Source organism: Panthera onca, chromosome D4, assembly GCF_046562875.1.
Source record: "Panthera onca isolate mPanOnc1 chromosome D4, mPanOnc1 haplotype 2, whole genome shotgun sequence".
Classification (NCBI taxonomy): Eukaryota; Metazoa; Chordata; class Mammalia; order Carnivora; family Felidae; genus Panthera; species Panthera onca.
This window is the reverse complement of record NC_138351.1, coordinates 57800066-57815600: the sequence shown is the minus strand read 5'-3', so window position 1 is coordinate 57815600 and position 15535 is coordinate 57800066. Positions and strand designations below refer to the sequence as shown.

At 42.5% G+C, this 15535-nt stretch overlaps 1 protein-coding gene across 7 annotated transcripts in view; it reads right to left on the bottom strand.

Moving 5' to 3' along the window:
• Nucleotides 1-15535, bottom strand: part of UNC13B (unc-13 homolog B) — a 253576-nt gene that overhangs the window by 17695 nt on the left and 220346 nt on the right. For all 7 annotated transcript variants that reach the window (XM_060609385.3, XM_060609386.3, XM_060609383.3 and 4 more), the window contains 10 exons: nucleotides 15137-15356; nucleotides 12799-13026; nucleotides 12043-12184; nucleotides 10114-10283; nucleotides 9502-9617; nucleotides 9024-9187; nucleotides 6560-6710; nucleotides 5064-5132; nucleotides 3332-3421; nucleotides 2862-2990 (listed from right to left, as the gene is read on the bottom strand). In XM_060609385.3, the coding sequence (XP_060465368.3) occupies nucleotides 2862-2990; nucleotides 3332-3421; nucleotides 5064-5132; nucleotides 6560-6710; nucleotides 9024-9187; nucleotides 9502-9617; nucleotides 10114-10283; nucleotides 12043-12184; nucleotides 12799-13026; nucleotides 15137-15356 (1479 nt within the window). The remainder of the gene's footprint in view (nucleotides 1-2861; nucleotides 2991-3331; nucleotides 3422-5063; nucleotides 5133-6559; nucleotides 6711-9023; nucleotides 9188-9501; nucleotides 9618-10113; nucleotides 10284-12042; nucleotides 12185-12798; nucleotides 13027-15136; nucleotides 15357-15535) is intronic.

Below are 15535 nucleotides of genomic sequence, written 5' to 3'. Positions count from 1 at the left end.
TCACCACACAGAGGCTGGAATGGACATTTATCTTCCACTGGGACAAAAGCAAAGTTGAAACCACCCAAAAGAACAGGGATAGGACTTTTATGTGGGATGCCATATGTCATCACAGTCTCCACAATCCTTAATAAGGGTGCATTATCAGGAAGTTAATAGAAACCAGGACAGAACTCACAGAATATGTGGATTCTGCCTGCTTAATATCACTTAAATATATCTCTTCCTTGAACTCTTTCTGCCGCTACCCTATCGGTATCATTCAAACATCTCCTAACTAGTCCTTCTTCCACGCAGCTGTTAGTGATCTTCCTGCAAGGAGAATCTCTTTGTGTGACTCCTCTGCCCTTCAATGACCTTCAGTCAAGGCCTTCAATAAATTTCAATTCCACAGTTTGACACAAAAGGCCTTCAGAATATGACCTCTCTCTCAACCCCACACCTCACCAATCCCTTGCAGCCATCACCACCCCCACTACCACCACTTATTTAGTGGTTATTAGGTGCAAGACACCCTGCTAAGGACTCTACATGCATTGTCTCATTTAATCCTCATAACAACTCCACTGGGTAGAAATTATCACCTTCATTTTACAGAAGAGGAGACTGAAAGCAGTGACGTTATATGACTTGCCCAAGGTCATGTGGCTACAAACAGTAGAACCAAGATCTGATCCCAGAGAGTTGAACTCCAAAGCCTGACACTGTAAGTACCCTAATTAAATTGCTTATATTTCTTCAAATTAACACACTCATTCACAATTCTGTGTCTCTAAACATTCTATTACCTCTATATGGTATCCTTCTCTTCCCCAACCCCTTTCATTAGCCAACTCCTACTCATCCCTCAAAATTCAGGTTGAGCTTTACCTTTTCTGAAAGGTTTTCCTTGATACCCCTGGTCTGATTAGATGCCTCTCTTTTGGATTCCCAGAACACCCTCTATGAACTTTGGTATAGATGTAATAGGCAACTACAACTACAATGAAATGCAGTAATAATAAATTTTAAAAACCCAATATATCCAGTAATTTGCACCCTCCCCCACCTTCACCAAACAATGAGCTTGCCAAAAACAGAGATGTGTCTTAATCAACTTTAAATCACTACATGTTCAGTTTGTTAAGGGAATAGATGGATGAATGAGCCAATGACTTAAGGTGAATAGAAGGAAATAAAAAAAGATACCAATGGTTTACTTCAGTGTAAATAATGAATAATGAGAAAATGATAATGAAAAAAAGTAAAAAAAAACAGCAAAATTCAAAGGCTAAATAAAGTGCCTGAATGGTTTATAAGCTCTCTTTCAAAAAAAAAAAAAAAAAAAAAGTATTTATTTATTTATTTTAGTCTTTATTTTTGAGAGGGAGAGAGAGCATGAGCAGGGGAGGAGCAGAGAGAGAAGGAGACACAGAATTCGAAGCAGGCTCCAGGCTCTGAGCTGTCAGCACAGAGCCTGATGTGGGGCTCGAACTCACAAACCATGAGATCATGACCTGAGCCGAAGTCTGATGCCCAATTGACTGAGCCACTCAGGCACCCCGCTCTCTTTCAAAGTCCAGGTACATCTCATGTTAGGGAATAGGGACTAAATATTCAGATAGACCCCTGCATAGTTGAAAAATCAAAGCTGAGAACAGTGTCTTCCCCAACCAAGGTGAACCCATAGATGGATGACAGAGTGTGGCAAGTTGAACAACGGCCCCAGGAAAACCTCCCATGAACTTCAGAACCAATGGGAGGTTTTACAAACCTTAAAAGAAGGAAGCCTTAAAGATAGAGTTGGCACAAAAAGTACCCTTAGGAATGGGAGGAGGCAGTGTGAACAAGATTTTAGTCTTGACTGAGGTGCTCCTAGGAAAATTACAAATTGGATGTATTCACCAATGGGTAAACGTCCAAGAGATTTAGGCTGTCCTCCCATCATTTGTTGTCCAAATCCTACTGCCTCTGAAGGTCTATGTCAAATGCCCTTATTCTATGTAGTACCCAGTACCTGATCAAGAGTGACTTCTTCCTTCTTCGAATCCTGCAATTTCATTCTTTTTTCAAGGCATTTCTAACAGACTTCTTTGATTAGAATTATATATATGCTTATGAACTGAGAACTAATTGAAGCAGCACTATGCTTTCCTCAGACCTGGCTTATTCAATACATACTTGTTGGACTAAAGGGAATCTGTTTTGCAAATGTGTGGTCTGCAGAGTTATTAAGACAGAAGCTGTAATTGAGTAACTAGACCCAAAAAGAAGCCCTGGCTGTGAAATGAGGAAAAAAAGATACTATTGAAAGGATCTAGAAAAATGTACGCAGTCACCAGGTACTAGGTTAGGATGTCAGTATAAAACAGGTGAAACAGCTCAGCCTCACAGAAGGATAGAGTTGGCATTTGACAGTCAGCTGATGAATATATCTCAGAAGACCATGCAGGGCAGGGAGAAGTGGTCAGAGGTAAAAAACTTCCATCAGCCTGTAGTTCAGAGAGACAGTTATGGATCTCAGAAGAAGGCAGTCTCGAACAAATTAAGCTTGGAGGAGCAAAAAAGATTCTGAGATGGACTGAGAATTCACTAACTCACCCCCTAAAATTGCTCAAATTTTGGTCACTTACTTTAGTACCAAACTAAAACTTAACCGTTGCCACTTCTGTTCAACTCAGTTATGTCACATCTTGTCCAATGGTCCCTATCAATCCACAAATGTCTCATATGGTCTAGAAGGCCCTTACTCTACACTTTATTCAACCTCAAGAACATCAAGGACTTTGTCCTGACCAACTTTCCATCATAACCATGGTATAGGAAAAGCAAGGATCTAAGAGCCACTGCCAACTGGTCCCACCTGATCCTGAACCTCTTACCAGCTGGTACTGGTGACTGTACAAGTCATGGCAGTTGTTGAAGATATACTCATATGTGGAGTTCAAACAGGCCTTCACACAATCTTTTACCACCTGGCTGGCTCTTGGAGGACTCTGCAGTTCTTGCACCTGCCAATTAATAAAAGAAATATGGGTCCATGGTCCTGCTCACCTGTGCAGGATCTCCTCCTAGAACTCCCCTCAAACTATTCCAGATCCCATCATCCCTCAAAGAGTCCCTGGACCTTGCCCAAGGATGAAATTGCTAGGATAGCTGATTGGGAGAACTGCCCATCCCATCTCTGTTGATCCATGGTCTTCTCAGATGTAACTCAGGGAAAGGTGTATGGAAATGTGGGCTTAGAGGTGACGAATACTATAGCTTCAGATTATACCCAGTGATTCTTATTCTCCATGTTCCTGTGGCCAGGTCCCCAGCCCATCACCATCCCACGCAGTTCATCTTTTACCTTCATTCTGAAGAAAGTAATGCTGGTCAGCAAATCCACTGTTGACTTCAAGTCCTGAAGCCGCTCAGGGCTTCCAGCAGGGAAATTATTCTGTTGCAAATCAAGCAAATTTAAGAAAGGAACAGAGAAATATGAAAGCCTTCCCTGCCAAAAGCAATGAAATCAAAAGCTTCCTTATCTGCTACCCACTGGGATTTTCCCCAGCTGAGCTGAACAAAAATCTATAAAACTACAGGTTTCCCTCTCTTTTCTACTGACAGGTCCTTGCCAAAAGCAGGGGTTAATAATCCCCACCCCAGAAAGCAGCACTTCCTACACCAACCCTACTTCCCATGCAATGTGTGAGCATTTGCACAAGTGAACACACAAACACACAGACACACACACACAACTTATATACACGCATTTTTCTTGGGTGAAGATTCTTACACCCAAACAGTGAGTTCTTCAAAAGTTATAATCTAGGGGCGCCTGGGTGGCTCAGTCGGTTGAGCGTCCGACTTCAGCTCAGGTCACGATCTCACGGTCTGTGAGTTCGAGCCCCACGTCGGGCTCTGGGCTGATGGCTCAGAGCCTGGAGCCTGCTTCCGATTCTGTGTCTCCCTCTCTCTCTGCCCCTCCCCCGTTCATGCTCTGTCTCTCTCTGTCTCAAAAATAAATAAACGTTAAAAAATTTAAAAAAAAAAAAAAAAAAAAAAAAAAAAAGTTATAATCTAACTGTATATTCTGCAATATAAGTGGAGCCACACTACAGACCAGACTGAGATCGAGGATGTGTATGTTCTGTGCAAGGGACCCCAGCTAGTCCACATTCCAGAGCCAGAAGATGGTAGAGTTCTGAGCAGAACTGCTTTTGGAGTGAGTTCCTTAGGACCTTCCCACCGTGCCTCACTTCATTCCCCTTGGCATGAGTTTTAGGAGGAAGCTGCCAAGAAGAGCTGAAGGGAGATGTTGAGCCACTCTCCATTTTAAGGATTGCTTTTTTAAACTCCAAATGGCTACTTATATGCCAAATATAAGATATACAGTCAACTTTCCATTATTCATGCAAATGGAGGACACTGAAATTGCAAGATAATTAAAACTCCACTTCTTTTTGACTTTGAGGTTATTTTTATACTTACTTTTTAACGTGGGTATATTGTCTGTTCTGGAAATTTACGACACTTTAAAGCAAGTAATGAAGCCATTCTAAGAAGATCTAACTTAGGAAGAATTGGGAAACTGCCCATTTTCCTGTCCTGCCCTGTCCCAGGTACTCACCCTCCTAGTACATCTATTTCCTCCCTCCATCCTAGGAATGGATATGACCCCTGCTACAAATTACTTGCCCAAGCCAAGCTACTCATACCTCCCTTGAAAAAGAAGGGGAGTATGGAAAAATACAAAAAAGAAACGTTAAGTATCTAATTCTTAAAGGGGCATTTCTGGAAGAGATTATCCTCAGGAGACTCCCTAATGAGAATGTCATCAGTAGTTGGAGTGACATCAGTGGGGTTGGAAAGCCAACTATCTGTACAAAATTAGCCACACCTGCTGCTATTTACACACTGCATGCTCCTTGGAGTTTGAAGAACCACAGATGTCAGTGGCATTGGCCATGTACGTACATGTGATGACATGGACCAATTTTCCTTGCCTTCAATATTTATAGCCAAGATTGGACTATAGTCTCTCTAGAAAGAGCTTAGTATTATCTGTTATCCCACCTCACAGTCATGTCTTCACTCACCCTGTAGGTAGAGAGGTCAATTCTCAGTGAGTTGTGCAGCTGGTCCAGTAGTTTTACAAATCTCTCTTTCTAAGGGTAGGATACAAATAACAGGGAAGAGAGAAATAATCTGAGTTCCTTAGACTGTAGCAGAAACAGAACCATCTCTGGCTGAGGAGGAGACGTTGGTTTGGGGACACATCCTATCTCATCCCTGCCCAGCAGAAGAACAACCAATATAAGGGAAAAGTGAGATGGGTGGCTTGTGTTCCATCTCTTAGCAGCTGTGTCTCAAATGAGATCTTCTCACACTGGCAAGGGGACAGGAAGCCCCTGGGAGAGGAAACAGCTCTTTCTATGTAAGAGTCAAAAGGAGATGATCCATGCCACTCCGTTCCTTTGGGACTCTAACTCTTCTTATTCAAATAAAAGGAAACTTGAAACAATTCTCTTATTTGTTCCTGAGTCTATGGTCTCCTAACTTACCTTGGGGCAGCTCAAAAACAGTTAAATAGCCAGAGTCTAGCAGTAATGATAAGAGGGAGGAATACTCATTCATTTGGAAGGTGATCAAGCAGACCTGAGAGGGCTTCTCTTTACACCACATTCCATATTGTTTTTCTTAGTTTATACTTTTTAAAATGTTAAAATAAATAACATACACCATTTTAATAGTTGATTTTTATAGAAAAGATATAATTAAATGTGGAATCACATGCCTATAGACTTGGTATAGCACTCCTAGAATTCATATATTGGTTATATTATACATCGCTAGGTCTTAAGTCAATATATAATGGGATGAGATAATGGAACACATATTTGAGTGGCTTAATCAATGCTGTTAATTCATCTATAGAAAGACTCTATTAAAATTAAAAAAGGTAGTTACTATCAAAAAACAGGGCTCAGAGAACCAGTAGATTTGGGAGTATCAGTAATGTTATTCCTAAAGAGGCAATCTTTGTGGTGGGTCAAAGAGACTTCAGTTTATATTGAACTTATGTCAGGTGATATTCTGAATAAAGATTCAACTTCTCAAGTAACTTAAAACCAGGAAAGGGCACATCCTGGATAGGGTAAACAGTCCAACACTAGAAAAGGGATAGGCTCAAGGAATATACTGGTATCATCGCTTAGAGATCAGTCTCATATGAACTTGAGTGGGAGGAGTCAGAAAGAAACTGAATAATGTTAAGAAAGGTCCACTTGTGGTCTTGCAGGACTAAGGAACACAGTGACTCAACCAAGTTCTTGGCCTAGAGAGATTCTGCGTGGCAGCCCCCCACCCGCCCCCCATAGTGGTAATATTCCACGTTCTCTCATTTATCCATGTCTGAGGAGAGTTCATTAGTAAGTGTGCCTATCCATAATGAAATAAGGACAGTCCATTAGCATAGTCTACATACCCATAAGGAAATAAATTCACCTATCTAAGTGGCAGCTCTGGTACCTACTGTGAAAAATCAAACTTTATTAATAACAAATGAGTAGGTATGTTTTTATATCACACTCACCCCAAAGTTGGAAGCTGCAAAGCGATCAGATGCAGAGACATTGGTGGAGGCAGTTGTGTGGGCATAGTAGGCATTGATGTTGGCCAGTAAGGTGCTCATCACTGCTGGCACACCAGGACACATGTACTTGGATGACAAACATGCAAAGTGCCTGAAAAACAGTATTCTTGGCCTCAAAGACTCTTCAAGGATTGCAGCAAAAAACAAATAATCAGAAGAGCTTACTGGTGTGTATGAAGCTTCCAATCATTTTGGCATGCAAGAATCTTTGTAATTTATTCATTCAAATATACATTCAGTGAATGCCTACCATGTGCCAGGCCCTGTGCTAGGTGCTAGAATCCAAAGATGTGATAGCCTGGCAGAGAAAGCAAGAGTAAGAAAGTCAATAAGCCAAGGCATGCTCTGCAAAACTACTGTAGAAACATACAAGATCACTTAAATCAGAATGGTTGAGGGCTGGAAGGGATTAGAATAAGGCTTCTCAAAGAAGAGATGGTTGAACCAAATCTTAAAGGATTAGTAGGAAGTAATCAAATGGAGAAGTGTTCAGGCAAAGGGAAATTCCATTGCAAAGACAAATATATTCATGGCAGATTGATTCATTTGGGAAAACCTCAGTTATGGCTACTGTTCAGGTATATGATATAGGAATACCAAGAAATAAAAGAAGCATAAAATAGTTAACAGAACAGTTTACCCTCAATACTATAGTATATTTTAAAATGAAGGCACAGTATGATCAGATTAGTCTTTCAGAAAGGCCCCTTTGATGATAAATTGGAGGGCGACTCAGATAAGACTAGGATGGAAAGAGCAGTTGAAGAGTTACTATAATCATTCAGAAAAGAAGCAATGAAAGCACTAAATGGAACAGAGAAATGGTTAAGAGTACAGACTCTCGATCAAGAGTGGGTTTGAATCTCAGCTCCACTATTTACTCAGTGACTTTGGATAAATTACTTAAACTTCTCTATGCCTCAGTTTTCTTACCTGTAAAATGGGAAAAATAATGGTACCCCCTCATAAATGAGTTAAAATTCATAAAATGCTTAGAACAATGCCTGGAACATAAAGAAATGTATGAGGGAGTTGTTATTATCATTATTGTTATTGTTACTATTGCACTATAGCAATAGTGATAGATTAAAAACAATTTTAGGAGATAGAATCCAGAGGTTTTAGAATTTTGATGTTGGAAGTCAAAGGGCAGTAGTAATTAAGAAAGAAAAGTTTAAGCTGATTCCTAAATTTGTGTGGACAACTGCATTTAAAATTGTTCCATTTACTAAAATAGGGAATATAGGAAGATAGACATATTTGGTGGAGATGTTGTTGATTTGGAAGAAGGAAGCAGCTGAAAATGGATCTGAAATTCAGGAAAAGGTATGATCTGGAAAAAGAAATGGAGTCCTCAACCCAGAAGAACTGGTTAAGGTCACAGGTTTGGATGAGATCATCTAGGGAGAATGAACAGAGTAGGAATGGTAAGGAGGCCATTCTCAAACCTCATTCCTCACTGTATTTCTTCTCTCCACCTATAATGAACTTCTTGTAATTCCTTGAATGTTCTATTGTCTGCTGCATCTCAGCGCCATAGCACATGCCCTACCAGAAATGCTCTTCCACCTTTCCTGTATTTCAAGACTCAGTTCAAGTGTCAACTCTTCAATGGCTTCCCTCACATGCCTCCCCTAAAAGACAGATGGTCTCATAATTCCCTGATATTACTTCTACCATAGCACTTATCATATTATATTGTAATTGTTTGTTTACTGGTCTCTCCTTCCTACTGGACTGAGTTCCCCAAGCACAGAGGCCTCATCTTACTCCATCTTTGTGTTCTCAGCACCTAACACAATATATGACCCATAGAAGAAACTCAATAAAAATTTGTAGAATAAATGAAGCGTGTCCAGGGTAATAGTCACCTTCTGCTTACAGCTCTAGTGGCAGCCTCACCAACATACAAACAACAAACTCTTACATACTAGTATATACAAACTCTTCATAGTAGGCAAAATTTTCTGGCATAGGAGTCTTGCTCAACTCCAGACACAGCTGCTTTTTCTACAGTTTAGTGCCTTCTTCAACATCCAGGCCAATCTATGAAAGCTTGTCTATCAAACACATATACATAAGCACACATGCTGCATCTCCTCAGGCCTGTGATGTTTGGGCAAGTTTGTCCTGGTATACCCTCTCATGCCTTTTGCCCTTCTTATCTCTGAACTCTGGGGGAGACAGGTAAGTATCATCTCCCTGAATTACTGATAAATATACTCCCTTTATACATATATTTTCTTTGCCTTGGGGCATAGACCCACCTCACCTCAGCTCAGAGAGGAAAGCAACAAATCACTGCATACTACCCCACTTAAGGACCTATTTACCCTGTCAGTGCGCCTTCATTAGCCTCCCCAAGAATTAAAAGCCACTTCCCAAAGCCCCAGGGGAGCCTCACGTCATGGCCTGATATATGGACTCGATGCCATAGCGCATGGCAAATTCATCCACAATTTCTTGGGCAGTCTCATCAAAGTACACCTTCCATGCATCATCTCCTCGAGCCTCAGGAATCAGGACTCCTCCACTACCCTGAATGTCTGTGAGGTAATGGAAAAGGTTCTGCAGGAGACAGAGCAAAGGAAATAGTTAAATACATATTAAAAATAAAACCAAAATCTGGTGGTAAAGTCCAGGAGAATATGAATAGGGTTCCAAAGAAATTCTGTCAAATCATCGCTAGTTCCTTGTGTGGCCCAATAGGCCTTCACATGAGTGAAAGAGAACAAAGGCTGGGACTATTACTTGGGCTGTCCAGGGTAGCATGGTGAATAAAAACCAGGCCCCAAATCTTCAACCATCCCGCAATCCCATTTATTGTCAAAGGCTTTCCCAGCACTGCTTTCTGACACCCCATCTACCAAAGGCTGGCTCACCTCATGGAGACACGTATATTGCACATGATACGGTGCTACCTTCTCCTCCCCCTTGATCTCCACACTGATTTGTAGTCGGATAGCCCCTGAGACAGCTGATTTATCTGTCCTCTTCTCTAGGAAGAAAAGAAGACCAGAGATTGACACCAATGCAACTACAGATAGCGCAGACAGCCCCCATCCTGGCTTAATCCAAGGAAAAAGAGGCACTAATCCAAAGTTCACATAACAGAGTGAACTCACTCCAGCGACCACATAGTCTACAAATACCCCCAAATATTCCCAATATTAATTTCTTTTTATTTATTTTTATTTTTTTGTTTTTTTTCCAATATTAATTTCATTAAGAGAATAGGGAGCTAAAACCATTAGAGATGAGCATGAAGATTAAAGGGCCTCCTGAAATCTGAAGAATGGCTGAACAGCCAGACTGAGTTCCAGCCACTTCCACTCCTCTGTCCCCCATCTCTACTCATCGTCAGTTCTCTGCAGGTAAGACAGGCTCTGTATGCTTTAGGGATTGAGTGATGGTTTTGGTAGGCAGGATTTTCCCCCAAATTTCCCATTCATGCTCTCCCTTCCCAGAAAATTTCTCTGGTCCTGTTTCCTCACCCAAGTTGTACCAGACGTCCATCTCGCCACTCAGTGTCCGAACCTCAATAATGGTTTGACCAAGGAAATCATCAGACTCTCGTTTAAGCCGCTGTTTTACTCTTGACTTGATGTCATCATCTTCATCCCATACACGTACCTTGATGCGGTCAGAAGAGTTGTGGCACTCACTGTGAGAGAAATAGGCAGGCTCTGTTAGGTACCAACCAAGCAGCACTCATTCTTATTACTTCCAATTCCCTCCCAAAGCTCCATCAACTGTACTTGAAACCTTGTAGATGAAATGAAGGAGTCAGGGAACAGTGGGTGTCAGCCTGGGTGGCTCTACATACCATTATCATACCATTCCTTATTGCCTTGACACAAAAAGTGGGGAGACAGAAGAGTAATTAGAGACCATTCTGATTTCCTGTGCAGCTAGCTGTATCAACAACACTAATAGGAAAACACCTGGACAAATGCTACAGAGCCACAGGAAATGACTGCTAGTTCCCTTCCCAGAGTCAGTAAAGGTGTCAATGTTCATGGTATGTCCATCTGGTCATATCTGCTTAGCTTTCCATCTAGCTCCCCCCATCCATCTAGGTATGTGCTTGGTGAACTTCAATCATTCTTTAAAACCCAGGTGATCTGTCATTTTGCTCTATGAGGTTTGCTTTGGAAAAGGGAGTTTGGTCAGATCCCCCCTCAAGCTCTCCTTCCCTCACAGTTGCTTAGTGGGTCCTATTGCCTCATACAAGAGTTGTACTTGACTGAATTTGCTACTTCTTTCTCTGTGTTCTCATACTATTTTTGCACACTCCATTAAAATATTATAGTATAACTGTTGGTCTACTGAAAAACAGCCAAACCAACAAGGAGCTTCTTGAAGGCAGAGACTGTCTTACACATTTTAGATACACAATATCATCTACAGTGTCTTGTATAGAATAGGGGCTTAATAAATCATTTCCTAAATGGATGAGAGCAGGCAAAATTGACTACAGAGTCAATTCATTTAAAATTCATCATAAGAAGAATTCAAGCAGGAACCTCTCAGATTCTCAAAGGAATAGGTGCTTCCCCCAGTAACTATTGCCTCTGGACTAGAGGCCAATTTTACTAGGCCTCAATCCCTTTCCACGTGAGTTCTCCAAGGAGCCAACGGAAGAAGATCTCTATATAACCAGCCTGTTCATTAGGTAATTCAGATTCTAAGTCCTGGTATAAGGTGTGTGACAAAGCACCTGGATTCTCCACACTTTAGTCTGTGTCCTAGACTAGAGCTTGACATTTTTTCAACAACCATCTTGTACTGTCTTATGAAATAGTCTGTAAGAAAGTAAGACAATGGAAAAAGGAGTGGGGGTGGAAGCTGAGAAAGAAAAAAAAGCAGAGCTTTTTAAGGGAAACAGAAACTTTTCCAGATCCCAGATTTCTATCTTCAAGCCAGAATTACCCAGTTGGAGGACACGGACATTGCTTCCCAACTCTCCAGAAGAGTCTAATCCTTCCTAGGCAGGATAGCAAGGCTGAAAGGTACACAACAGGGTGGCCAGTTCCTGGCTGTCACTGAGCAGTAGTAAAATCTTTCTAACGCTAGAAAAAGCAGTATGGAGTTCCCAGGAGCCCCTGATACAATAGCCCATGAGAAGAAACCCAGAAAATAAATGACTGCTGCCCAACTGAATCCTATGAGAAATAGGCTTCTCCAGTACCTCTGGCCCATCCCTTTTTGTTGAAAGAATTTTTATTTATTTAAAGTAATCTCTACACCCAATGTGGGGCTCGAAATTATGACCCCAAGATCAAAAGTTGCATGCTCCACTAACAGAGCCAACCAGGTGCCCTGCCTCATCCCTCTTAGGGTCCAAGCCAAGGATAATAGGACTTAATGCTGCTTCTAAAATACACATAGTCCCAGGTAAGACAAAACCCTCTGTTACTTACAAATGGAACTTCTCTTCCCAAACAGGGTTCAGATTCCCAAAAATAGTCTTGGTACGCTTCTTGGTTTTGCCCACTTGCACAGTCACATAAGGGTCACTGGATCCTGTCTTGTCCTTGGCTTGTAGGCCCTGGGCACACACCACTGCAACCCAAATATAAAGGATGAGGCTTCAGAGTATGCTCTAGAAGTCACAAGTCTTCCATAGTACTACTCATATGCTCTCCATCTTAGAGCAGCCTCCATCTGCTCCTTGAACAGGAACACGAATCTTCTCACTCTTCCATATCTATGCTTAGCCCTAGGCTGCCAGTCTTTCTCTGAAAGGCTGGCCCAAGAACCCCACCTCCTCACCAGTGCCTTAACTGACCACCTTCCCCTACATTGATATATACGTGCTTCAGCCACACCCACTCAGCTAGTAAAGCACTAGCTTATTTCCTGATCTCCTACTATACCATTGCCCCCTACCCCCCTAGCTCTTATAATATCAAACTGTTAACCAAGTCTATAACATCAGATTGTTACCAAATCCTTCATTATCATTCATATCATTTGTAGGTGCTGGTCTTGCTCTCCCAACACCCAATGGCACCAGGCTCTAGGAGAGGAGGAGTGATGAACAGTAAGGCCCTCCTTCCCTCAATTCTACCTTCTTTCTCTCCAGCCCCCTGCTCCCTCAAACTCAGGATGCTTCTTCCCCAGGTTCCTCACCATAGTCTAGGCCTTCCTGTCCCCTCAAACCTTGGCCTACTCACCAGTGATGGTAATCTTGGCCGACCATTTGGAGGTGCCATCCAGTACACTCTGCTTCACTGTTTTCATCTGTTGCACATGGGCCACTTTGCTCACAGTAAAGACATCCCGGATAACTTCAAAGATCTCTGGCTTATTCCGCTCTCGGATCTTCATGCGGTCCTTCATGGACATGATTATATTCTGGGTCCGGTCCTCAGCTCCATGTTTAGAACTCTTTTCTGCAGCCCCTGAAGGATCGCCAGAAATAGAAAGATAACCAATAGGCAACCCACCAGACAAAGGGTCAGGCTGAAGAATGCAGCTTAACAGAGGTCACTGAGAAGTGGAAGAAGCTTAAGACTGGGATAGCTCTCGGAAGAGTTCACCAATATGGGACCTGCTGAAGTTTAACGCTTGGCCAGTGGAATTTAAAATGCAACTCAAAGGGCAGCACAATCTTGGTAATTATTATGGGAGTTTATTATACTATTTCCTGAATTTTTCATAAAAAAAAGAAACAAACAAAAAAGTTTAGCTCAGCCTGCAGATGACCTTGTCTTTCTTCTACCCTAGGTGGTGGTTGAGAGTTACCCTTCAAGTTTAAGGCAAAAATATCCCCAATGTGTATTGCAGTTATCAGGGAGGGTTGGTGGATGGGCATGACAACTCCACCAATCTCATCTGACTTCCAAACCATGACAGAGATCCCAGAATTCATCATGGCGCACACTGGATTCTGCCTCAGGGCTCTAATGCCTTTAGTCTCAGAAAATATGTAGTATGGTAAGAAAAACAGAGCAGACTCATCTGATGTATTTCATCATATGGGCTTGTCAGAAAGGGGCCAATCCTTCCTTTACTGGCTCTGCAGATTGGTTCTTGTCTCTATTCTCCAAAGACGTAGGTCTTTTCTACAAGACCTGGAGCAAAAATTAAGGCCAACATCTGAATCCTAACCCTGAAAAGATGGCAAGCAGATCTGTCCAGGGAAGGCCATAGAAGGGCATTTCATTCCACTCCTCACTTCACAGAAGCCTTAGGCAAAACATATTTTCTGATAAATGAAAATGACCTGGGTTGCATCCTAGTCTTGCCATTTAGCATATCCCATACACTGCTACTTTCTTGGACTGGGACCTCTGGAAGGCCCTTGAGGAAAGGATTGACACACTTGCTATGGAGCAGCATTTCAGAAAGTTTCCAGCAAGCAGCCTATGCAGCCTGCCTGGCTTCTAGTTCTTAGTAATTAAAGCAAGAGTCTGCTGGCACCTGTGCTTGAAACCCCTTATGATGGATTTGGGCAATCATCACCAGCATTCATCTTCAATCTTTTCAGAGCCCCATCTCTTCCACTGACTTGTTCTACCTGTTTCTTCATGTCTGCTATAGCCATGCCACTGGCACCAATCTAGGGCCCTCCAAACGAAGACATTTTAAGTGAACAATTAGTTGAGGCCTCTCCCTGGGCCCCATTTATGTCACATATCTTTCTTTGGGATAATGAAGTGCTTCTGAGTCTAAAGGTGACCCTTCTTTCTCCCCATAATCCTTGAAGTTTTCATTGCTATGACTTGGCTCTGAGTAAAATGTGGAAGACCTGAGGGGCAAGAAAATACATTCCCACATCCCTAAACCCTGCTCCCCCTGAGGTCCAGGCACAGTGGTTACAAGTCCTGCAGGAACAAAGCAAGGAGACAAGAACTTGGAGGGCTACTAACTCCTTCGGCAGAAACTTGTTGCTTTTCCTGCTCCTATTCTCCCCACTCCATGATGGTAGCACAAATCACGTATTTAGTCAGGGCCTGGGAGTCTGGCACATTCTCCTCTGGGACCTCTGCCTGATCCATTTGTCACTTCTGTTCCCAGCACTGTTGTCTAAAACCTGCATCTATAGGCAAGGAATAAATGCTGCCTTCCCTGGGTCCTAGAGTCTATACCTCAAGAGGTTCTTCTGTGAAGCCTGGAACCTCACAGAACTCTCTCTTCCCATTAGTTTTGGTCCCCAATTAATCATACTCTAGTCATTTGAGCGATATGGCCACTGCAGTGTGTACATTACTCAAGCACAGCTTCTGGGATCATCTGAATCCTGGAAGAGATTCTAGTTCTGCCAGAGGGCCACAGAAAGCTCGAATTTGTTTTCCTAAAGGTGCTTAAGACAGTGTGTTGTAAGACCTGTTATTTGGAAAGGCAATGCCCCTTGACTCAGGACCCTAGTTTCTTTGAAAAAGAAAGAACTTCATAATCAGGTAGACTAGAGGAATGATAGTTGAGCCATCCTAGCTCTTTGTTGCAAGACTATTTGGGAGAGGGCCTGCTGCCCCTGCTCTATACCCCTCATCCCACAGGGACACTCACGTTGCAGGCAGTCGGCGTTGAGCAGATCCTGGCACTTCTCATGGCACTTGACTCCACACTCACTGCAGCGCATGCCCTGCCGGGCAATGCCCCAGAGCAGACCTTCACACTCATAGCAGTAGGTAGGGGTAGTGGCCGTCCAGACCTCAAAGTTATGGGGTGTGGTACACGAGATGGGGTAGATTAAGGCCTGCAGGGTTTTCTTATACACATGGGATTTCTGAAAGACACATACCCCATCACCCGCCAGCAACTTTAGGTCTCTAAGAGATACCAGAACTGAGATCCCTGCAGGGTAATCAAGACCCTGGTTTCTCCTCTGGCAATAAAGGAAATACTCTAGCCTGGCCCAGCCCACAGCCAAGAAGCCCCTGGAAGAAAGAAGCCCCTCAATGTCAT